Source organism: Necator americanus, chromosome V, assembly GCF_031761385.1.
Source record: "Necator americanus strain Aroian chromosome V, whole genome shotgun sequence".
In the NCBI taxonomy this organism is placed as follows: Eukaryota; Metazoa; Nematoda; class Chromadorea; order Rhabditida; family Ancylostomatidae; genus Necator; species Necator americanus.
The window spans coordinates 15103125-15126972 of NC_087375.1; the positions used below are offsets into that span (position 1 = coordinate 15103125).

At 41.2% G+C, this 23848-nt stretch overlaps 4 protein-coding genes across 7 annotated transcripts; 2 read left to right on the forward strand and 2 right to left on the reverse strand.

Annotated features, from left to right (window-relative positions):
- Window positions 1-6084: 6084 nt before the first annotated feature.
- RB195_013939 (uncharacterized protein) lies at window positions 6085-6497 on the reverse strand (the record flags this gene model as incomplete). Of its 2 annotated transcripts, none has more annotated exons than XM_064203982.1 (3): window positions 6085-6156; window positions 6230-6319; window positions 6399-6497. In XM_064203982.1, the coding sequence occupies 3 exons, from the start codon at window positions 6495-6497 to the stop codon at window positions 6085-6087; spliced, it is 261 nt and encodes an 86-aa protein (XP_064059863.1). The 2 variants fall into 2 exon arrangements, with proteins under 2 accessions (XP_064059863.1, XP_013300102.1); XM_013444648.1 differs by having other exon boundaries at window positions 6399-6443.
- A 2833-nt stretch (window positions 6498-9330) lies between these two features.
- RB195_013940 (uncharacterized protein) lies at window positions 9331-14374 on the reverse strand (the record flags this gene model as incomplete). 2 transcript variants are annotated; one of them, XM_064203984.1, is made up of 5 exons in its annotated part: window positions 9331-9345; window positions 9577-9666; window positions 9827-9885; window positions 10623-10728; window positions 14225-14374. In XM_064203984.1, 5 exons carry the CDS (start codon window positions 14372-14374, stop codon window positions 9331-9333), a joined length of 420 nt encoding a protein of 139 aa, XP_064059864.1. The 2 variants fall into 2 exon arrangements, with proteins under 2 accessions (XP_064059864.1, XP_064059865.1); XM_064203983.1 differs by lacking the exon at window positions 9331-9345 and having other exon boundaries at window positions 9562-9666.
- Window positions 14375-14820: 446 nt separating this feature from the next.
- Window positions 14821-15563, forward strand: RB195_013941 (uncharacterized protein; the record flags this gene model as incomplete). The annotated part of the gene is made up of 4 exons (XM_064203985.1): window positions 14821-14876; window positions 14945-14999; window positions 15366-15484; window positions 15536-15563. The coding sequence occupies 4 exons, from the start codon at window positions 14821-14823 to the stop codon at window positions 15561-15563; spliced, it is 258 nt and encodes an 85-aa protein (XP_064059866.1).
- Window positions 15564-17151: 1588 nt separating this feature from the next.
- RB195_013942 (uncharacterized protein) lies at window positions 17152-23600 on the forward strand (the record flags this gene model as incomplete). 2 transcript variants are annotated; one of them, XM_064203987.1, is made up of 13 exons in its annotated part: window positions 17230-17304; window positions 18447-18564; window positions 18982-19197; window positions 20931-21078; window positions 21150-21264; window positions 21353-21499; window positions 21576-21655; window positions 21706-21829; window positions 21903-22022; window positions 22121-22182; window positions 22211-22223; window positions 22484-22609; window positions 23496-23600. In XM_064203987.1, the coding sequence occupies 13 exons, from the start codon at window positions 17230-17232 to the stop codon at window positions 23598-23600; spliced, it is 1449 nt and encodes a 482-aa protein (XP_064059868.1). The 2 variants fall into 2 exon arrangements, with proteins under 2 accessions (XP_064059867.1, XP_064059868.1); XM_064203986.1 differs by lacking the exons at window positions 22211-22223; window positions 22484-22609; window positions 23496-23600 and having other exon boundaries at window positions 17152-17304; window positions 22121-22204.
- Window positions 23601-23848: the final 248 nt, after the last annotated feature.

Sequence of the window (23848 nt, forward strand, 5' to 3'; positions counted from 1 at the left end):
TGGCTGGTGTGCAGTACAAGGCTCAAACAATCCAATCAGTTTGGAGAAGTGCTACCACAGGAAGACTGCTTGATTGTTCAGAAATTGAGTAAAGTTTTGAATGCTTTCTATAGTAGTGCTCGTTCGAAGGACGTTCTACTGCTTCCCAACTACATAATTAACTTCTAATCAGGGCTTGTTTGTCTCATTATATGGTACATAAAAATGAGAAAGCTCTCGTTTTCTCACCTCGTACAAAGAACATTCAAAAATTCGAAACAGCCTTTTTGACAAATTGAACACATCGATGCTCAAGTCTAGAAGTCATTTGATGTCACTTATGCTGATAACGATGGAGCTATGAATCTGAGAAAGTTACCGTATTAAAAAGTCAACGCATAAAAACTGGTGACTTCTGTCAAGACAGTCCGTTATGAAGAAGAAAGTTGGGACGAGCGAATTTTCTAGACGACATACCCATGATTACATAATGATTGACTGAAAATTCTTTTAGAAATTTTTCACAATTTTTTAAAACCGGAACTACAATTCATTCGATAACATCTAAATGCAGCTTGACGCAAAGTTGACGATGGATCTCTCCCAAAGAAGATAGAATTAGGGATTTAGATAACGAGTCAGCAAGCCCAGTTCCCCTCAGACGTCCTAAAAATTGCCATGGGAAACCTGTACGAATTTCCCCATGAGGGACTTTCTAAGATCCCACCCTCGTATGCGGATCGTACCTGCGAACGGACAGGCGAAAATTAATGAGAGCTTCTCAGCAGCTATCATTAATGTCCGTGGAATATTGGGTGGCCAGTCATAAAGTAAGAAATATTGTAACGAAAGGTCGTTTCCCAGGCCGTTTTTCAGGACGATTGGGAGCCTTGCTGCCTTAAAATGAAATTTATCAGCGCGAAATACAGTGCGCCCCGGTTAGTTCTTGACTAGAATTGCGTCATTTTGTAATCACGTTTCCAAAACCCACGAATTTACTTACGAGAATTTAGGAGTAAGATGATCCTGAAGCTTTTTTAAAATTCCTTCACGCCCACTCTGCACGTGCTCCATGCGAATGGCGTGTTTTTGTGGGTGGGTTCCAACTACTAGCGAAAATATGAATGGATTACCGACATTTCTTGGGAAGAGACTATGCAGCACTGTCAAAATTTTTAGCCTTTGGTTTTTTTAAAGTTTTTTTAGGGAGCAAACAGTTATTTTATTTTCTGCATGTGGCTATGAGCGCATCATTGCAACACACATGGCGGCTGATTTAAACGCTGAAAGCTTGGCAAATAGTGGATCCCATCTGAGCTTGTTCGGGAATTTTGGTATGCCTTATCGTTATGAGTATGGTATTCTCAAACACTGCATGATTCTTTCACATTCGTCCAAGGATAGTGAGAAATTTTAAAGTTGTTAGGATCCTAGGTTAAAAGTCAACAATGTCAAAATTTAGAAAAACAAATGTATAAGGGTATAATTTATCTTGACATACGATTGTGAAAACTAGTGAAAACTAGAGAATAACGTAATGACTCGTACCGTTCTTGTGGCAGATTATTTTACATAGGTGAACCCAGAAACTTAACATAACTTGTAAACAGCATTTGTTGTGTTATGTCAAGTGTTGTTAGTAACGAATATAAAAAAAAGAACTGAATAGATTGCACCAACAAGCACAAGCCTATCCTAAGGTGAACGATAGGCACTAGATGGGAACGAAATGCACAGTGAAGGCGTGCGTGTATGCTCAATTTTATTGCCTAAAATGTACACGTTCTGGCGTGGAAGCATTGAAAAGAATATCCATAACAAAAGCGCCTGTATCACAACATTCCTGCTGTAGAACCGAAAGGAGAAATCGAAAAAACAGCTACATTCGCAATCATTTAACGTGGCGCATTTTTGAGGAGAGCAACAGAATATATGTTATAAACTAACAGTCAGAAACGAAATGTGACAAAGCACGAAGCCTGTCTGAAGGGAACAAAGGAGAAAACTTTTGTTCAAACAAAAATGACGAAAATAAAGAAAACACCAATATAGACCCAACATCAAATCCATCTCCTACAATCCTCCGCCATTCTTTTGGAACACTTTCAACACTACTTTTCCGACATCAATTTAATCAACACAAAAACGTGATCAGGTGTGACGCCGTCGGTTGGAGATGCTGCTGCGTCTGGACGATGACAACCAAGTCTTTCACCCCTCCGGGGGCCATAAAATGGTAACCAGACTCCCCTGACTTGACACACTGACTCGCTCCCTGAAGTATATGTATACCCCTTAAAGTATACATATACTTCAGGGGCAAGTTGTGCAGGTCAGTTGCGAGTTCGTCAACCTCAAACGACTCTGAATTGAAGTGAACGCGGTGGCGCATCCCCGTAATTGATCAACGCAGTGCACATTTCCCACCATTCTTTACCGCAAGAAACACTCTTGCAGGAAACTGAGAAAATTTGCATGATTCACGGGTTGACATCATATGACATAAAACTATAGAATATGTGCACGATCGACATCTTTATTAAGGATTTCATTAAGAGTAAATTTTTTTATTAAGGATTTATAAGGATTTTTTAGGGGGTGCTGGCTGGCTCTCTCCACCACCAAAACGTAAAGGACCCGACAAGTGTTTCTATTCCATCTATTTCACATTACCTTCACGAAGTGAGCAACCACATCTCCAAAATCGAGGTTTTCAGGTGATCAGATTCTTTGGACTCTTAATGGATTTTTATGATCGTACAGTGAAATGGTCGCGTGAGTATAGATAAAAGGAGGCTCCTAGAATGCGACATGAACATGTCACAGGGAAAATGCACCTAGCATCACGAGCAGAGTTGTTTTTCACCGGCGTCAACAATGTTTCAAAAAATGTTTTCGATTGCGAGTGCACATGGGGCACATAGATGATGCCATTGAACACATTCAACGCCGACCATAAACGTCTCGTCCAACGCGTGAGCGAGGTTAGCACCGAAAAAGCGCAGTTCTTTTCACATTCCACTGATATCGCTATGGCATTGCGAGACGAATGTTTTTTTTTCAAGACATTTTTAAGAGGAGGAAGCATTGCACTGACACTTCCGACACCCTTACTCTGATCATATTCAGTAAATAATGAAAAAGTGTCGAAACGATATTTCAACCAAGGTCGCTGATAAATATGAAGTCTTTGGCAACAATTTTCTACCAGAATCATTCAAGGAGTCCACAAAAAAGCAACAAAAGATCAAAATTCATTTTGTGAGAAATTCAATTCGATTCAAAAAAAGAAGAAGACATAGCATTGTCGAAAAATTGTTTCCAAACCCCTCACCGACAAAGAAGATTTTGAAAACTATCACAGACGGGGTTGCACAGTCGGTTGGAGGTTGTGCTGCGACTGTAGGATCGATGATTCAAAGTAGCCTTAGTGCCAACTAAGCCTTTCATCTCCCTGGGGTCGATGAATTGCTACCAGAATTATCTCAGAGGTTAAAAGTACTGATTTCGCACACCGGGTCGTCCCTACAAGTCATTGTGTAGCCTAGACACGCGTTCGGAAACCTCAAACGATTCCGAGTTGGAGTCGAACGCATAGGCGCATCCCCATAGGAAATGAACAAAGCCGTGAACTCCATCCATTTTTATCCTTCAAGGCACCACTAGTACTTTAAGAGGAAAAACTTCACTTTTGTTATAGTAAGGGAGCAAAAGGAGTGCAGTTGAATGAGCTGCATCGTTCACCGATAACGTTTACGTGTCTGCTGCCCACACAGAGGATTATGTTGTTTTCGTGAGTGGCACAACATTGCGTGTGGGACAAAATGGTCGCTTAGCGTCCAAAAAACAGGACTGGCATACATCGGTATACAAATCACTTTTTCCCTGTTGTGCAGAGTAAGACAGCATCTATTCACTGTTCAAATCTCAACGGTAGTCATTGTTAAAAAATAAGAATTCTCATAGATGGGCAAGTGAGTGTAGAAAAAATCAAGGTAAGAAAATATGGACCGCACGCCAATCGTAGAGAGGAAAGTCCAAAAATCGTGCTTACATATTTACACATAAAAGAACTGGACAACTTGCGAAATTTCCTAGAACTTAGGCAAAAGTTCGGAAAAAATCGAAAAAAAAAGAGGAAAAAAAGCAAAAAATGCTTAGGTGTACCTACCGCAAAGTCGTCTTTGATCAAACACTTATTCCGCTTTTAAAATAGGAACAAATAGGAAAATATTGAAATAGGCGAGTATAAGAGAGAATTTATTAAAATAGGAAAATCGAAAAAAGGGTGTGTTGGTACAGTCACCAGGAGTGTTTTTCTTCTGTGTGTTGGCTGATTTGTTGCCATATCCGTTCCACGTAGCAACAAATTTGTTTATTTAATCGATCGTCGTGATAGCACAATGATGCGAATAATTTCCTAACATTCTCAATACAGGACATTCCACCGTACAGACATATAAACCATGGATACCGCAACTTCCTGGAATTTAGCCTCCCTGCATCTGTGACAGCAGTTGCATAATTAATTTTTGAATGGAACGGAAATGTAAAGAAAACAATTACTTTTCAGTCACTACGGTCATTTAAATTAATGGATGAGTTGACGAATTGAATCAATGGGCTGTAATTTTTCGACAATTTTTATCATCATACTTTAAAAAATAAATGCTATTCGCACTCATTAAGAGCAAAATTGTAGAAATCAATTCAAATCGATAGATAAACAAATGTCTTAAAACGCAAAAACAGAAAGCAAAAACCTGAATTTCAGGTAATCTTCGGTTTCCAACTGTCATCCCTTCGAATAGTATTAGATTTCTTAAAGTACATGTATAGTTCTTAAAGTACAGAGTAATTAGCACCGAAAACAAAACAAGCTGGAATGATTCAGTGCTTGAGAAGACCGCTTTTTTAAGCAAGATGGTCAATGAATGCTGGAAAGAATAGCTAGGGTTTATTTGAAAACTGATTCTTAGGCAATGGGCTTTCTGTTCATTTCATCTACCAAGCAGGACAACATCCTATAATTATTGACAAAAATAGTTGAAGCTAATTAATTACATCCATTTGATGGCAGCACAAAATTGACGATGTTGGGATCTTCCAACGAAAGAAGAAGATTAAAGATGTAGATCACGACTACGGCCTCGATCATGCCTAATTTCAGTTAATTGTCCCGAAAAACAGCGTGAAAGACAGCCATTAAATTTCCGAAAGAGCGGAAAATCAATGCGCTAGTGACGCTGTCTCTCTCACGCTGGCAGACACGACGCACATGCATGCGCTCACAGATGCAGCATGTTACTAGGTGGCTCGTAGGAAAATTCGACCGCTAAGGCCGTTTCTCGCGCCGTTTTTCGATAATTAGGGAGCGTCGTCGTACTCATCTCCGTGATCAACGCTCATGAATCCTATCTTTTCGTGGAAAGATCGTCAATTTCGTGTCATTCAGTTCCCCTTCAAAACTCCGAAAAATGATTTATGGCCTTTGAAAACAGTTAAACAGAGAAGATTCGCTGAATAAGTTGCACGCGATACGATTGGAGTCAGTATACTCGCGATGTCGTTTATCAGATGGATAAAAAATGTTTGAAGTTTCGAGAGGAGAAAGGAAAAGCACACCTCAACTCTACACTTTAACTAAAATCCACATTTCAGAAAAAAAAGGCGAATTGTTGTCTTTCTTTGCAATTTTCTGTACAAAAGAAAACTAAAATTCTCGTCAACAAAGACAGTTTTCACGAAACCAGTCACACCATTAGAAGCGAACTGTCATACACATACACATGTTTGTCAAACAATGAAGTCTGAATCTATATTGGGCGCCAATTGTGATCAACGCGTCTGTAACAACGCACATTCTTTCTTTGCTTCATTTCTCCTCTTCTCCACCGCAGCTCATCCTCTTCAGCACAATCAGCACCATTAACTTACATTATTCACAGTTACGAAAAATATAGACAAGTACAAGATTTATATTTAAAGAAAGAGAAACCCAGTTTCAGCCCTCTTCTAGCAATGTGAGGAGGGGAATGGGGTGAGTCAAATCCTTCGGATCCCTGCGAGATTAACTTCTGAGTACGGATTGTGTCTCTAAGAAGATCACATTTCAAAACAATCCATGCACTGTTGTCCACGCCAGCTCAAGCACTCCTTGCAACGGAGTAAGCTGGTCTGAAATGAAAAGAAATGACTGATTCTACCTATCGCAACAAAAAAGTAACAAGTAATTGCTCAGGAAGTTCACCTGTGCTTTGGTGGAATCACAGTACCAATGACATTCAATCATCCATTCTTTGCAAAGAGTTTGAAAACATTGTCTGATCATAGAGTCAACCTGGAATTGTACTAGCAGAAATACAGCACAATCTTTCATAAATAAGAAGAGAGAAGGCAAAAAAGAGTCTGATGCTCACCTCCGAAACACTTTGAATCCCAGTAGGAGGAATTGAGTAACCCATTAAAAAAGGTAGCGAAAAGAGGTATAGAAAGAGTACAGTCAGCCGCCGGCACATTCCAAGGGCACGTACGGATCTGTGGTAGTTTTCGCCGTTCTCATAACATGAGATATTATGTCATGCGCGCTGATCCCATCCATCCAGTGAGTGTTGTTATTTGTTGGCGACCGCAGTCTTAAAGTGATCCTTGTGCGCAACTCACGAGCTGCTAAGAAATTCGCAGGATTATGCATGATTATATGCACAAAAGATTCTAAATTGCTTTGGAATCTAGACACTTCACACTATAGAGTAGCTTCACCATAGCAAAGCAGATTTGGAGGATTAAAAGCCGGACAATACCTCTCTAGAAAATTGGGCTTTCTTGTTCATACATGGAGGGGAGTGGGCAAATAATTTATTAATTAATCAAATATTTAACTAATTTTCTGCAAATCTCTATCTTCTTTAAAACTTTATTTCAATCCTAGTTCTAATCTCCCCAAAACTTCATATGATGCCTTCAAAGACAACAAAATAAAGGGACAAAATGCATTATTCACGTTCGAAAATTTACACCATACAAAAGGCGTTCTTTTCTGAGCACTCTTGTAAAGAGATGGAGTTTTCCACACACGTTCAAACCATACAAAGTGGAGTAGCCTCGATTTCTCTGGTAATACACCAGAAGAGGTCTTAAGAGTTGCTTTACAGAGCAGATCTCAGTCGTTGAACATAGCCGTGAGAAAGAATCGCAGGGTGCAAAATCCGAGGACCGAAGTACTCGCCCTACGTCCCGTTGAAATCATGTTTTCAGGGAAATGTTCTCTTTAAAATAAGCAGCTGATTCTCTTCAGATACGCGAAGCGACCTCATATTGTTGAAACCAAGGTCATTCTGATGGCAATGCGGCATTTTCTTAGTATAGGAAACAAACGTGCAAAATAAAGCAACGGCGCCTTTAATGGCTCCTGACAATCACTGCCTATCAACGCTTACGAAAACGCTAATTTTTCAATGCTGCAGCAGTCTCGAAACCGTAACAGCTCCACGTCAAACGCTGCATGACTTGAAATCACCTCAATATGTAGTCATGTACAACTCTGTGACATTCTGTCATGATCATCTGTCGCATGTTCAACGGTGTGTGTGTGTTTTTTTTTTGTGTTTTTGTTTTCTTTTTGTGTGTCTTTTTCAGGTCAATTGAGCATGATTAGAATTACTTAGCAGTTGTAGCAAAACGTAATACATTCGACCCACCGACACAGCACCTTCGACGACGATCGCACATGGTTGTTATCGTTCACACTTCAAGAAGAACTGCCTTGTGAACCAAACAAGACACAGACGGCCAAGGTTTGTGTCACTTTGGCGTGTCCCTTGACAAATTAACTTTTTTTCACTAGTCGCAGTGCTCAGCATTCTGCTACTTCTTATCATTCCATTTTCAACTCCATTCGTCGCAGTAAAACCGCGATGTACTCCGTTTGAACGACCAAACGCTCTTATAATATTATGTGTTGTCTTCCAGAGGAGAAAGCCGTATAATAAAGAAAATGTATAATTTGTCCAGTTTGTGATCACGAGCCAGCAGAGGCCCGATCAGGTAAGATTTACCTGAGTTAGCAACCCAGGCAATGAAAGTAAACATCGAAGCACACCGCAGCACAAGAGCAACACTTATCCATAAAAGGAAAAGAGCTTACATTGCGATCATTTTCTGGAAACTGGCTATAGCACATAAAGTTTGACTACATTGACATATACACGTAAACTTGAAGTAAAAATTAAGTGGAAGTTGAAATTCTCTATTTACTGAGATATAGTCTGTCAGAACGACATGAAGCTCGGTGCAGAAGCCGCCGCGCTCGAAGTGGTGCGGAGGAGCGTAGCTGCTAGCCGCTAGCCGCTAGCTACACCACGCCTCTTACCCAGCTGAACCGAACTTCATGTCGCTTTGACCGACTAGAGAAAGTTGCACTCGACAACCTATAATGCTCGAACACTCGAATCAGTGGGAGCTCTCATGATCCGAGATGCTTGAAGAGACAGGTCCGGTTGAAACAGAAAACTTCTTCTTTATTCTTTTACTGAACGTGGTATCTTTAATCCCTGTTTCTCCTGTTAAAACTGCACAATCTTCGCGACATCTACCCTCGTAGATATTCGCAGAACCCGATCCTAATATATTTCAAACCATATAACGGACCACCCACCAAGGGGAAAACTTGTTATATACACTTTTTTGGGTTTATATACAGTCAACAGTCCCTGAGTCCATTTGTGACTCGATAATTCCTTTATGTGTCTTCTCCCGAATAGTCTTTTCCAGTAGCTGCGGTAACTTCGTTACTTCTGAAGCGAATAATGACTGATGGCCGATACTTATGCTTGGACCGCTACAGCTTCTCGAAAACTACTAACTTAAATGAGATACAAACAATACAACAGACCATAATACTATACATGGATAAACTCAAGGTTAATGGAAGACAAACACAATCAAGATAATCTAATCAACATACCTATTTTAAAGGCACCACCCCACGAATCTGGGGTGGTGTGGGTTTCAGGTGGATTCCGTCTATTTCTTCCTAATTGTCGTAAAAAAACAGCCCGGAAGATACGGCTTCGAGCGTTCCGGCGCACTGCTTTCCAAACGAGTTCGATGGGAGCGCGCCAACCTTGTGCACGGGCCGTATCTTCCCCGCCGTTTTTTTTTACGGCAATTAGGAAGAAATGGATTTAATCACCCTTCTCTCCATAATCTACGACCCCGCAAAGGAACTCTCCACCTGAAATCTGTACCACACCAGATTCCTGAGGTGATGCCTTTAACTTGTTGTATCACCAACTCTTGACGACCTTCTGCTATACTATCTTTACATTTTCCTGGGTTTAATTTCGCGTTTTAGCTGAGAATGACCTAAACATGTTTTGCAGTACTTTTTACCTAGTCTTGAAACTTCAAATTTCGGGTTAAAGTGTTATACAGGAATACAACTCGAGTTCATCTACCTCGTCTGTAAGAGCTACCGAAGTGTTGATGGTATTCATTAGCATAACATATAAACAACGAAGGGTTTGTGGAGTTTATTCACATATGATTCTCTAGAAACCTGATGAGCTATCGAAACTTCTTCTAATGTCCCCCTACTTCGACTTCTCCCTCTTTTTTGAGTGGATTGTATTTTTTGAAATACTCGTTGTCGGCCTTCTTTTGTCGAATGCCGTACCAGTGTTCTACCTGAAAGTGAAGCGTTACGTTTCGGAGAAATCCTACAGAAAAAAAAACCAAAATAACTATTTGAAGGTAGTTCTATTTTGAAAAAGCAGTATTAGACAAGCACTCAAGCATGGGATGAGTAATAACACATCAACATTAAGTAGGTGATAACAAAAAATACCTCATGATGGTGAGCATCAGCCTTTCCTTTGTGGTACATTATACGATGGCGAGGCTTGACTGAAAAGAAAGACACGATTCGGGGGCCTTAATTACTAAAACGAAAAAAACCAAAAAGCTCCTCTGAAGATTCGGACACAAACTGATATATTTTAATGGAAATATTTCGTTCCTTTATTGTTTTAGCATTCTGTTTCCGTTTCGTAAAGTTGAAAAAATGGACAAAAAATGAAACAGTAGTTACTCCAAAGACAAGAAGAAAAGACTTATTCTACGCGAATTTCACATGATATATGCTTCCTAATACTTGTGTAAATGGAGTTTAAGGCAAACATAATTTGCAGCAGAACTTCTTCTTCTGGAACGAGATGGGAAATCGGACTGCGATTCAATAAATTTTTTCGCAAGTCCATACAGAGTTTATCTTCATTTTTCATAGTAAGGAAACGGTGTGAGTTAGTTCTTTCTACTACATCTTCTCTTCCTACAACTTCAGCGGATTTTGAACTTTTAACCCGTTTTTAAATTGGCTATCTTCCTAGAGAAGAAAATACAATGAAAAAATGCATTAGTGAAGTCAAAAATTGGAATGCCGGAACTTCACGAGAAAAGTAGGCCATTCGCACTCTATTAAGCACCTCGATAGAATCGTTACCTAGTGCATATCTCACATTTTTTAAACGTACATTAAAGTAATCAAAAGTGAGTAACAACAAACTGTGTGGTGTAAGCGCAGATTACACTTATCAATATACTTTGAGAGAAAATATTTCAGGATACGAGTGAAGTAGACTCACATGGGACAACATATTTCAATATTCCGAACATAATGATTCCCGAGTAAACGTAGAAGCGGAAAACAGGGATGTACTTCCAACAGTGACGCCACGACCACATACGCAACTGTAACCGAAATTGTTTGAGATAATATTAAATACATATTCTACCATCTCACCTCATGACCGAAAACTCATTAAATATTGATGAGAGATAAATTAGATCTTCCATTTTTGGTTTCAGTTACACTCCCGAGGAGTATAGGACCTATCATCGCTGGCACTAGTCGAATTCGGTTTCTATAGGTATCGACTGTGCACATGCAGACATGCTAGGATGATCATACATGGCGTAGGGACGGAACGTAGAACACACATTGATATGAATCGATGGCAAAGATGAAATTGGACACAGTTGGGGCTTTCTAGCAACAATCTATGCACCCCTATTCGTAACAAATTGCGTTTAAATCACTTTCCCGTTTTGCGCTTGTGTTTTCTTTGAAAACGTCTCCAACTACATACTTGATTTATTAAACCAAAAAGTGTGCCCCTTATAAAAAAAGAAGTGTAACACAACGAGAACTTATTTCGCTGATGATTCCAATATAAAGGATGTTTTTGGTAAGGCGACCACAATTTTTAACAGGGGTGACCAACTTAACCTGAAAAGAACGCATTCATGAGGGAATTTATGGAAATCCCATGCGAATAGGTTCGCCAATCCATTCCATAACCTCCGTAAGAGATCGTTTGCCGCCCTTGAACGAGTATGGCTCACGTTGGAATGAATTTGTGGAGGCGCGAGAAGCGTTTTCTGCCATCCCTAGGAATTGATACTATTGTTCCCGCATTCTGGACGGCGGTATCCACGAATTCTGGTCACATTATCGAATCCGTAAATGCCAGAAAAGACCACTCTTCAAACTCTCCGCCTTCCTAGCCCCCCTGATTTGGAAGATATAAGAGGTTCCGCTGCGGCTGTGGATAGGAAGTTCAAAACTGCCTTAGTGCAAACTAAGCCTTTCTTCCCTCCGGGGTCGCTAAATTATAGCAAGACTTGTCTGGGAGGACAAAAAGAAACTGACTTGGCACATCGGGTAGCCCCCGCAAGTCATTGTAAGGCTGCACGCGCGTTCAGAAACCTCAAACGAAGTCTGGGTTGAAGTTGAACGCGTAGGCGCATCCCTATAGAGATCGATGAACGCCGTGCATTTTATCCTTTAGTTCACTGATTAAATTAGATTTTTCGTAGTTTTGATAGTTTCAATTCCAACTTCAAAGACTGTAGTTATGGTACTGAGAGCAAAACTAAAAAAAAAAAAAAACCAGAAACTTCTGAAGCCAATTTTACTAGACCAGTGCGAGGCCTTTTGTTTTCTGCAACAAGGTGAGAATAAGCAGGGAATAGAGAAGTGCGCTTAATTGGAATTTATGCAAGAGTGCACAATTGAACTTCAACTGAGTTAAGTAAAAGCTCACAGCTAGAGATTGCCGAGAAATTGGACCCCACGAAGGACATGCTCACATAAATCAAACTTTACGAGTTTGGTGTTAAAAACGGCTCAACCTATAAGTCGTCAATTACCCCCAAACATATCTAACAGGTTACGTGCTGCATGAAATCAAATAAAACAAAAGGATACAAAGTCAAAAAAGAATTTCTTGCTCCTACTGATTGTCGAAATCAATCAATGATTCTTAAACGATCAGTACGAAGTACTAAATTAATAACTTGGGGGATAACGCTCATTTCTTCCTAATTGCCGTGAAAAACGGCCCGAAAAATGCGGTGCGTGCACAGGGCTGGCACACTCAAATCGAACTCGTTGTAGAAAATAGCGCTCCGGAGCGCTCGAAGCCTTATCTTTCGGGCCGTTTTCATTTACGACAATTAGGAAGAAATAAGCGGAATCACCTTTCCCTCCATAATCTACGATCCCGTATACGAATACTCCACCTGAAATCCGTACCACCTCAGATATCTTATTAACTTAAAGAAATCAAAATGAAGAATGGGGCATGTAAACACTTCTCCTCACCTTTTACTTCTAATACTAAATGATTTTTGGGAAGAACTAGCAAACGCTTCAACATCGGCACAAATCTTTAGCATCCTAGACCAGATAGAATCCTGTTTTATGAAAAAAAAGACGAACGATTGGCAACAATGAACAACAAAAATCGATAGGACAAAGGACAGAGCTTGACGTTGATCAATCCTTCTGGGATGCACCAATGCGTTCGACATCAATTCAGAATTGTTTTAGATATGTGAACGCATATGTGAGTTATACATTGAGTTATGAAAGGCAATTGATATACCATATCTGTGTTTTCAAAGCTCAGGCGCGGAATCATCGATCTCGCTGCGACGAAAAGCTAGTAAGCTTTGGGCAGTGTCGAACCATCTATCAGATGAGCGCAGACGCAGGGGAAACTCTTAGCGTTGCGGTACACCCGTACCACAACAGTGATGTAATAAAAAAATGAGGTGTGCGCCGTTCATCCATTTCCTATGATGATGCTCCTGCGCGTTCGACTTTAATCTGAAATTTCGCACGGGGCATATACAATGACTTGCGAGTCCAAGCCGACGTGTCAGCAAAGTGTTTCTACCGTATCAGACAAAACTGGTACTAATTTATCGACCACGAAAGATGAAACTTTAGGTTAGTACTAGGGCTGCTTCAAACCATCGATCATGCAGTCACAGGCGGGTGACTTGCCGACTGCGCTACACCCAACTCATTCACAACATTAAATGCAAGTTTTGGGTGGTGGCGGGGGGGTTGGTGGGTGTTGGGTGGGGTTGGGGTGGGGGTTTGGTTGGTGGGTGGGGTGTTGTTGGTTTGTTTTTTCCTGGGTTGTTGGTTTGTTTGTTGGTTGTTTTTTGTGGTTGCTGGTTGCTTTGGGTTTGGGGGGGTTTTTTGAGTGGGGTTTGTTGGTTCGCCGTTCGGGTGGGTTTTGTGTTGCTGTGCCTGTGTGGTGTGTGGTGGGTTTTTGGTCTGGTGGTGTTGTTGTGGCTGACCTTTGTAGTGTTGTTGTGTTGTTGCTGTCTTAATAAAACCGTGCGGACCTGCGCCGTGGGTTTTGTGTGGGTGAAATGGTCGTTGTTTCCGGCCCTGACGGTTTTGTTTAGAGGGTTTCTGGGGTGCTAGCCGGTCGGGCGTGGGGGGGCCGCTTATTTGGTCTGATGGTGGGGGGGGTGAGGGTGCCTGGGGCGGGGCTGCTGTAGGTTGACGGGGGGTGGGTTGGGGGTTCCTACCGGGTGGGGTGGTTGGCGATTTGTGGGGCTGCGGTGAACTTTTGGTGTTGGAGTGTACCTTTTGCGCTCGAACGTTGGATTGGTTTTATATACGGTGTGGCTTCACGCTGGGCCAGCCTTGGGTTTTCGGGTGGGGGGGTGTTACTGGGCACCGTGGGACTGGTGGTGGGCTGGTTGCTTGTTGTTTTAATAATGTTGTATTGTGGGTGCGGGTTTGTATACGTTTTTTTATGGGGCAAGATTTAAAGTTCACTGGGGATCTGAGGAATCATATCCTACCTAATCACATAAAGTGGAATAACAAAAGAAACCGCATAAGAATTCAAAAAAAAAACCAAACTACAACAACTCTTACGTATTCCGGTGCTGTCCATGGCCGGGCAGGCATACGAGGGTGAAGGTCTGTAGCTGGAACGGGTCCCTTGGTGTTAGCGAGGGCTTGAACTGCTCCAACTGCCGTCTCCCCAGTCCATTTCGCTGCCTCGAATACCTTCGCCACCACCATAATTACCTCAACTAAATTCAAAATAAGATACTTCAACTGACGCAGATCCACGAAGAGAGAACGAAAAGTGTCAAAGTAGGGATCCTTACTGCGGCTAAAATGCTTGATAATGTACGCTTGCTTAACGCTCCATTTAGAGTATACAAAATATATTAGATGTTTTGAATAAGAAACTGAGAGATACCACCAAAGAAAAATTGACTGAGGTAAGCAAAAAGAATTGAAAACGCACAATAAAGAATCTAATTTTCATATGAAACAGTTGTTTATGTTAAAAACGAAGAGAGAATTTGCAGCAGGGAACAACTCCAAGCCTCCCCTTCTTCACTGCAAAACACAAAACACCACACAGAGGACATGACATTATGTGATCTCATTGTACTCAGTACTATATATAACCGTAACGTCACTAGAGACAATTCAACAGCAATAAATAGCGGCAAAATATGTCAAAGAAATCGCGAGAATCGACTGCAACCACGCCAGTAAAATATGCAGGACGGTACTGTTCACTTCAATGAATTATACCTTTCCAACGTAAAGAACAAATCAAAATCAATTGCAATACAGATATACAGATTCATTCAAAGTCGTCGATCTCACGAAGGATTCTCATTCATGCTCGGTCAGCGAGGATAAAAAAATGGCCAGACCCTTGCGGACAACTGTCACAAACGCACGAACCATCGCTCCCATCTGTTTCCCCTTACGGGCGTAAAAATACAAAAAATGTGTAATTAACATGTCTTTTAGGACAACTTTGGACAAAATGATTCTAGAAATGAAAAAGTAGGAAGCGGATTTGGGCTTCTGACAGGTCCCAAGCAATGAAACAGTAAGCCACGCCTTCTTTTGCCAGTTGACTTCGACGTGGTGGAGAACCGCCCGAATTTTGCTTGTTCCGTGTGGGAGTCTGCCACATTCTTTGCTTTAACCCCTTGAAACACCGAACAGTTGGCGCAGACAAAGAAAGTAGATCGGTTGCTCTTAGAGTGTCCAGCCGAATGATCATCTGCAATATGAAGTTTTACTAAACGATGAAAGTCAAAAAGCTCCATTTTCTGGGACTCGATCGGACGTTTCTAACCTTTTTAGAGTGCTCTTCATCGGGTGAGTTCTCTCTGTGTTCATAAAGCTGAAGTGAAAGCAATTATTTTTCAGAGTGACAAAGAAAAGCACGATTAGCTAGGGGAGTAACGTGAGTTTGTCTATTTTTCATCGTCACAGAACCGTTTCTATATGTAATGGTCAAAAAAGTTTAGAAAGAAAGAGAAATCTAGGTGCATGTATTCCTAAATAAATTAGGAAGTTATTTTGTTGCGCCATCGCTGCTTTGCTGTTTATTGACGGTGCTGATTTGTCTTATCTTTCAACTTTTGATTCCGCACTGGTCATAACAATCAACATTTATCGATTCCCATGTCATAATATAAGCTATAATGTCCAACCGCAGTCACCAGTGAACTGATGTCAAAGACAGATAATATTTTTTATTTGCCATCTCTGCGTGTATATTTCTTACAAATGATGTGTAATTGGTCTCATTTTAATCCAACTCGCTGCATGCCACCCATACGCAGGGAACCTTCCATTCAATTTTTCCTCTTTTTCTAATACTAAAAGAAAGAAAGCATGAGTAGATATCACGTACTGAGCCTGTTGTAAGTCAATGGATAATAACCACTAATGTTCATGTGAAAATCAGCTGTGATAATGCATGCAGTAAGGAAATGATTTAACGAGCGACCTTTAAACAGAGCTCCGAAAATAACTCGACATAATTCGCCTTTGATTAAAGGCATCATCCCACGAATCTGGGGTAGTGCGGGTTTCAGGTGGGTTATGCCTATAAGGAGTCGTAGGTTATGGAGAGAAGGGTGATTCTGTCTATTTCTTCCTAATTGACGTAAAAAACGGCCCGGAAGATACGCCTTCGAGCGTTCCGGAGCACTATTTTCCACACGAGTCCGATTGGAGCGCGCCAGCCTTGTGCACGGTCCGCATCTTCCCCGCCGTTTTTTACGGCAATTAACAAGAAATGGACGGAATCACCCACCTCTCCATAATCTACCGTATACGATTACTCCACCTGAAATCGTTCCACCTCAGATTCCTGTGGTGATGCCTTTAAGGCAGTTAAGAGATGAGAGAGTGTGCGTCTGAGAGAAGGCGAATCCGTCGCGAAATACACGTCGCGTCGCACCAATTGAACACAATGACACGATAGGATAGGAAAGATGAATGTGAGCATACCAAATTTTTGGTGCGTCACCTAGGAATACGAACGTTTCCTCTAGTCAATCAGACTTCTGGATGTTGTGTTAAAATCATGACCAGCCCCCTTGTGGAAAATCAACACTGGAGGGTATATGTCTCACCTTTTTGAAAAGTTAGTCGCATTGCGACCGTCCGTACATTCGTGTGGGCGGACTTAGATCGGGTCTGGGTTGGGTTAAAACGCAGGTCTCAAGAAATTTGATGATATAAAACTCTATTAACAAAAGAAGGCTCACTTCATGCGACAAATACATAACGTTGATCATATCTATTGACACAGACGCGTTGCAGTGACCTGCAGAACGATAACCTTTACAGGTACAGTATGTAATCAGTGCCATCAATATCGTGATAAGGAGTAGTCTAGTAAGGACCTCTACCTCTATCTTTTTATTTGATGCTCAACCATCTCTCGAAATCTTTCAAAGTTTCTTCCTGTGCTCTTTCTCTCTTCAAGATTTGATTTAAAAAAAAAAAAAACTGTTTGCTTTGGATTTCAGATGGCTGTGTCTATGTCCATCTTCATTTTGGTGACCATTTTCGGATCTGTGTCGTGGTTAGGTACCAATTCAGTATGGATGCAGCTTCCATTGCTCACTGCTGATCTTCCGGAGGGATGGGGGCTTCCTAGTTTCTTAGCTGCCATAGTGCAGGTATTCTTTTTTTCTCACCTGCTTTCTTTTACTCACATCTTCCGGCATTACTTCACAGTTGTGTTAAAATGAAAAATAAGTGGTGGTTGTAGTTGATGTTTAGATGTTGTGCGGCTCCATTGCTTCACTTACGAAGCATTCTCTGTTGAATTATTTTTGGGGTCTTGTAGAAACGTATTCACCAAAATTTGGTCTGCCGTCAGAGTTTCTACTGTTTCAATAGTTTAATGAACTAGTAGGGGTTATTCATGAACCACGCGTCGTTCTCTGGAAGCTACCGCTTTCGCGAGGACGAATTCCTCGAAATTGTTCACTTTTACATATTTTGTCGCTTTTTTGATATTTTTTGCCATTTCGCATGCATGCACAATATTAATATTTCAAAGCTCTGACTTGAGAAGCTTCTTTGAGAGTTGTTTGATGCTTTCTTGTGCGCCAAATAGCACAGCTAAGTGAATGGTTTTATCTGAATCATATCCCTAGATGTAATCAGTCTCCTGTTTGACTTAATTCGCTATATGTTTTTCATATATCTGAATTACATACTATAGCGCTATGGTTTTTCTAAACAGTTACGCAACCTTGATCCGACACTTTTCCGCACAGTGCACAGCCGCAAAGTGCTTGTGGTTATCTGCACCAGTATGTATTGTTTTAACTCCTTTTTTATTGCGATAGATTTCGTCCAAATTACTGATCGATGGTCAATTATTACAGCGTGCCATCTGCCTCCTGGCTCCCGTATTTGTGTACTTCTTCAGCTGTTGCATGTTGTTACTGGGGTAAAACACTATTGTCGTCTATACCCATTACACAGAGTGGAGTACAACTGTTGATAAAGTTGGGTCAAAGGACGTGAAACTCGGTCCAGTTGCATAAGCGGCTGCGTTCGAAGCCGTTGAGCGCAGCAGTTGGGATCTGCGGGAGACCTTTGCTAGCGCCACTCATACCTACAGTTCATAATGGTCTCATCTCATCCTAGCCTCTAGCTCCAGCGCACCGTTTCGAGCGTAGCCGCTTGCGCGGCTGTACCAAGCTTCATGTCATTTTGCCCCGACTACAACTGCTTTAGGGCAATATCTGCAAAGTCAGTGCAGATGTCACAAATCTACATGTTTGTGGAATGCTTGTAATGTTTTCAGATTGCCTGTGTAGGCCCTCTTGTTTATACAATTCTCCACAAGGGATGCCAATCTATATCTCTTCCAACTGCACACCTTATTACAGCTTTTCTGGTCTTTGCCTGTGCTTGCCAGTTCGGTAAGCAATGCAATTTTTCATTTCTAATGTAGTGTCAACATTCTCGTGAACAGCCGTTCCAAAGTTCCTCATTAGTCCTTTCAATCAGTCATTAGACCTATTTGATGTACTGGAAATGCTCATGTGTTCACGATTTCGAGATTCATTGATGTTCTGATTCGTTTCGAGAATGTTTCAGATCATCAGATAAGTCCGAAGACGAGTTGAGTCCAAAAGCTTAGTGGCTCTCTGTAACTATGAAAAATGCGGTAGCGTACGGTTTCATCCATTCCACTGCCATCTGCTTAATTCCCTTTGATGACCACAGTTCAATAAAATTGTTGTGGTCAAGAATTTCACTAGAATTTGCTTCTGCTAAAGTTAGAAAGCGTACATTCAGTGTTTTTCTCCAAATAAACATTGCCTACTTCCTATCAGGTCTGGTTTTCATGTGGTGGTGGACAATACAAATCGGAAGTGGAGAATACTCGATTGCTTTGTACCTACTTCTGTTTGGGTTGGCCCTCGTCAATGCCACTTCCAACGTATTATTCATGCCGTTTATGGCACGGTTTCACCATGCTTACCTCAACGCATATTTTGTAGGCATGGGTTTGAGTTCGCTTATTCCAAGCCTGCTATCCCTAGTTCAAGGTAAGTCTTCGCAATTTCCGTTACAGTACTTGCAGCTTAGGTTGAAGGCAGCATACTACGAATCTGAGGTGGTACGGATTTCAGGTGGATATCCGATATCCCTATACAGGGTTGTAGATTATGGAGACGGGGGAAGTTCCGCTTATCTCTCCTTGCATCACTGCAAACAGCCGCTTCCAGAATGCTGTTTTGTACGACGCCATCTATTGCGACGCTCCACCCCTTACGCCGGCTCCGCCCTGCGATTCGTCGAATTCGGACTGCCCCGATAGACAGTGAGGGACGTTATGCGTGCAAGGGTGACGCGTTGCAGTGGAAGGCATCGTATAAAACAGCATTCAGGGGCCGGCTGCTTGCAGTGATCAAGTGAGAGATGAGCAGAACCACCCCGGTCCCCATAATCTATGACCCTACACCGATACTTCACCTGAAATCCGACCACCCCAGATTCGTGGTATGCGGCCTTTGAGTCAGCAGGTAGTTAACACTCAGAAGTATCAGCCGTGCACTGCTCAGTAATACTTAGTATTTCGCTCAATAGTGAAGTATTTACTGACTCAGTGGCCTAGAAGCACGACGAAGTTCAGGTAAACCTATTGGCTTAAATAAACTCGGAACAGTGATCGAGATTGTAATTGCGAGGAGAGTCACTCTCTGAATTGAATTTGTAACTCCATATCTCAGAATACTACAACCTTTAATTTTTAAAGCAACTAAATTTGCTAACTGATGCGTGTAGCAATGCGTAGACGGTGTTATGGATAGTATCGGTAAATGGCACTGAGAGTTCTATAAACATGTCACCATGAAACAAAGTAGGAAACAATTGTATACTGTGACCGGTCTTATGTGGTATAGTCGGGTCATGTTGCGTACGCGCTCGAAATGGTGTGGTGGAGGTAGCAGTTGGGCCTGAGTTGCGACCGTCGCAAACTGCAGTGATGAGTGGTGCCAGCAAGGATTTCGCCACGCTAGAAGCGGTACGGCGGAGCGTAGCGGTTAGAATCTAGGGGGACATTTGCTGACAGCATTCACCGCTGCAGTTAACGATGGTCCCACTTCGATTCCAACACCTAGCCGCACCGCTTCGTGCTCAGCAGCTTACACAGCTGCACCTAGATGTCGTTTTGATCCGACTATGGTAATGTCGACAACAAATAACCGCTATTTGTATCAGTGGGATTTTTGTGTTTGAGTACTACTATACTATTTTTGAAGTTACCTCATTTCTTCACATTATTTGAAAAATCCGAGTAATTTATTTTCTTCATACCAGTTGTTCGGATGTTTGGAATTCCTACGATCGCTAAATTAAAGATGCGAAAATTTATCACTGTGCAACGCAGGTAATCTTGCTATTTCTTATGTTACACAGCACTGGCAATCTTGCATTTAAGTTGCCTAGGCTTTGAAAAGTGCTACCACTGATATTCATATTCACTCATTTGGAGCGATTTTCGTTGCAGTTGTGGAGTTGATCACTACTTCAAGTTTATTTAATGTAGTCAATTTAACTGGATTTCCTTTTGCATCCAGACCACTGAGTAGTCAGACATCTTTCTGTTCGCGACGCGTTGAGACATGAACAAATTGATGTCTGACTACTCACAAAAAGCTCAAAATATGGACAATTAGAATCGCCATATTTTGAACCATTCAAGAGTCGCATGTGATTTCATTATTTCTTCTTTATGAGATGAAAACATCATCATCCAAAACTTTTCCTATTTAAGGAGCTGGAAAGTACGACTGTGAAGGGGCAGTACCATTATTTTCGCCTCCACGTTTCCAAGCGTCAGCCTTCTTTTTTGTGATTTTTGTTTGGACTGTTGTCGCTATGTTGTCATTCGAGATTTTTCGTAGAAGTGATGGACATAACAGGTAAGAAATGCGGTTTAGTTGAATGTAATGCAGGTTTTTTCGCTGCGTCTCCCTATCGCGATTTTTTTTAGCACGGTAATCACAGCAAAAGATGCTGTTCATGAAGGAACTCCATTGCGTGCGGTAAAGTCGAAAAGCGACGAAGAACTGCAGGTTGGCGAGGACAGTGAAGAATTGAACACAAAGGTAAATATTTTCACTGTATTGGAATGCAAAATGTAGCGATTTTGCGACCCTAAAACAAACAGTTTTCCATTTTAGGTTCTTTTTTCAGGTGGAAGTAACATCATCGCCTCCCACAAAATTGCACATAACTGCTACAAATTATGCTGTTATTCTTATTGAAACTGCTGTTGTAAATGCTCTAATGAATGGAGTCATTCCTAGTGTTCAAAGCTATTCTGCGTTACCCTATTCTCAGGTAAAAACTTCTAGTCGTATACCCGAAATATATATATACATATACTTATTCATTGCTTCGGACATTTGATGTTTAGGCAACCTACCATTACGGGATAGCATTGGCTAATGTTGTTTCTTCTTTGGTGTCTTTTCTGCCTTTCTTTGTCTCTATAAGGTTTGTAGGTTGGACGCTGCAATTTTCATTTCCCGTCAGGATTTTTTTAGGTCTTTGCCTGTTCTTACCGCTTTGACTGTCTTTTCATCACTGGTGACTGCTTTCATCATCTACTTAGCTACATTAAGTCCTGATCTTATCTTCAATTCCCGTCCAGTAGGAAGTGTTCTTTCGGTGGGTTTGATTGGTTTGTATTCAGAAGGTGTTGCACAATAACACAGACTGGTCTATATTGTATTTCACTTAGATATGTAGTGCCGTTGTTGCCTCGGGTACGCACTCATATCTCCGTGTGGTTTTCGCTTCATTGCTCAGAGAAAGCGAACAAAGTGAGAACAGATTGTTCTGGTGTGGTGTATTCATTCAGGTAAAGATTTTACAAAATTCGCTGTTTCTGCTACTTGCTAGTTATAATTTCTGCTAAATATTTCTGAATATTGAATATTGGTGAATATTTCTGCTTAGGTCGGTTCCTTCATGGGCTCAGCAGTAATGTTCCCGCTCGTCAATATTGTAAAGGTTTTCACGTCAGCTCCAGCTTGTGGATAAGTGAAGTACACTTCTGAAGGTAGGTATAGAAGCATAATTTTGCTGAAATTACGATTTCGTAATAGACTTTTGCATTAGTTGAATTTCACAACATAGTCGAATCCAGTGAGTTAGTTTTCTATGTCATCGGATGAATTCACAATACATTTTTGTCAGTCCTATATACAGGTTCTTGCTGTTATATTTCTTCAACCATAGTTACGCCAAATCATAGCGTCATTAATGTCTACAAACTTGTCGGATTTAATCTCCAGCTTTGTCAAAAATGCATGTTTTAAGTGCAATGAGCAGGCCACTGTGGTTGCAATCGGAGTGGAGTCGGTAACGCGCTACCGAACCATGAAGTGTCGAATGTTCGATTCCTTCTTCAGTCCTGCTCTCTGTCTATGTCGCCCGATCATGCGTGTTAGTAACAAAAAACTTCCCCTTTACCATTTCACATTTTTATAGCATCTGCATTTCGTGAGCATTTACTATCAGTGGTAAGCAACGAATAAACGGTCATGGCTGACTTCCTTGTGACAATAGAGATTAAAGGAAAATGGGTACTGTTGGAACAACGAGGACCATAGTCGGACCAGAGCGACCTAAAACTCGGTGTAGTTGTGTAAGTGGCTGCGCTCGAAGCGGAGAGGTGGAGCATAGCGGTTAGGACGGACCATTGCTAGCACCACTCAACGCTGCAGTTTGCGATGGTCTAGCCTCAGCCTTAGTTCCACCGTACCGCTTCGAGCGCAGCCGCTTGCGCAATTGAACCGAGCTTTATGACGTTTTGATCCGACTCTATGTGAGCCATCATTCAAACAGTTTTGCTGATGGATGTCTTCTTATCGAAAGAGAGTGGATGGAGACTGCGAGGAAGGCGGTTATTGATGGCTTTCGTTCCCTTTGTCGAGAGTACTTCTGTTTCGACCACTTCTTCGCTTGCCTTGATGTTGGGTACTCACGATAAGGTTTTTGTCATCGAATGATGAAATAGTAGTAATAATTGCTTGTTGTTCGCGCACATTGATGTGTTTGCATAACGTAAACAAATGTGTGAACCTAGAAAAGAAATAGAATTTTTTGTCATTTCCAGTTGTGCTGGTGACATTCTCTTAGTCTTATCTCTTTACCCATTAGTGATTTCTAAAAGTCTTCTGTTTGGTGTGTTTTTGAAAGCCTTCGCTTTAATCTTGTTTATTTGCTTTACCACATCTTAGCAAAACTTACAGCTATTTTTGGTCCGACATAGTCAAGAAAACAAACACTTTTGAAAAAACAATTTATCTCAATATTTTCTAAGTTTGAGGAATGCGAAGTCTGGATTTTCAGTTGGAAAAATTCAAGAATTGCTTCAAACATTTACGATGCTTTTTTCGTCTTAAATCTCGTCGCTAATTTCTATTCCTCGTAAGAGCCTGTCTCACTGACCATCACACACCTCTTCATCATGCATGTCAATTTCTCCATTCGAAAATGACTTAGGTTGAGATATTTGTTACAAAAAGAATAAGTAGTGAATGTCATGTTCTGTTCAACATAGTATTTTCCTCCTCCTTGGGGAACGTTTGAGTTTCATTAATTTTTTCTCCCGATTGGTTTGTTTGTGTACCACGTTGTTGTGCGAGTATATTTGACGTTAATAGAACCTTATTATTCTTC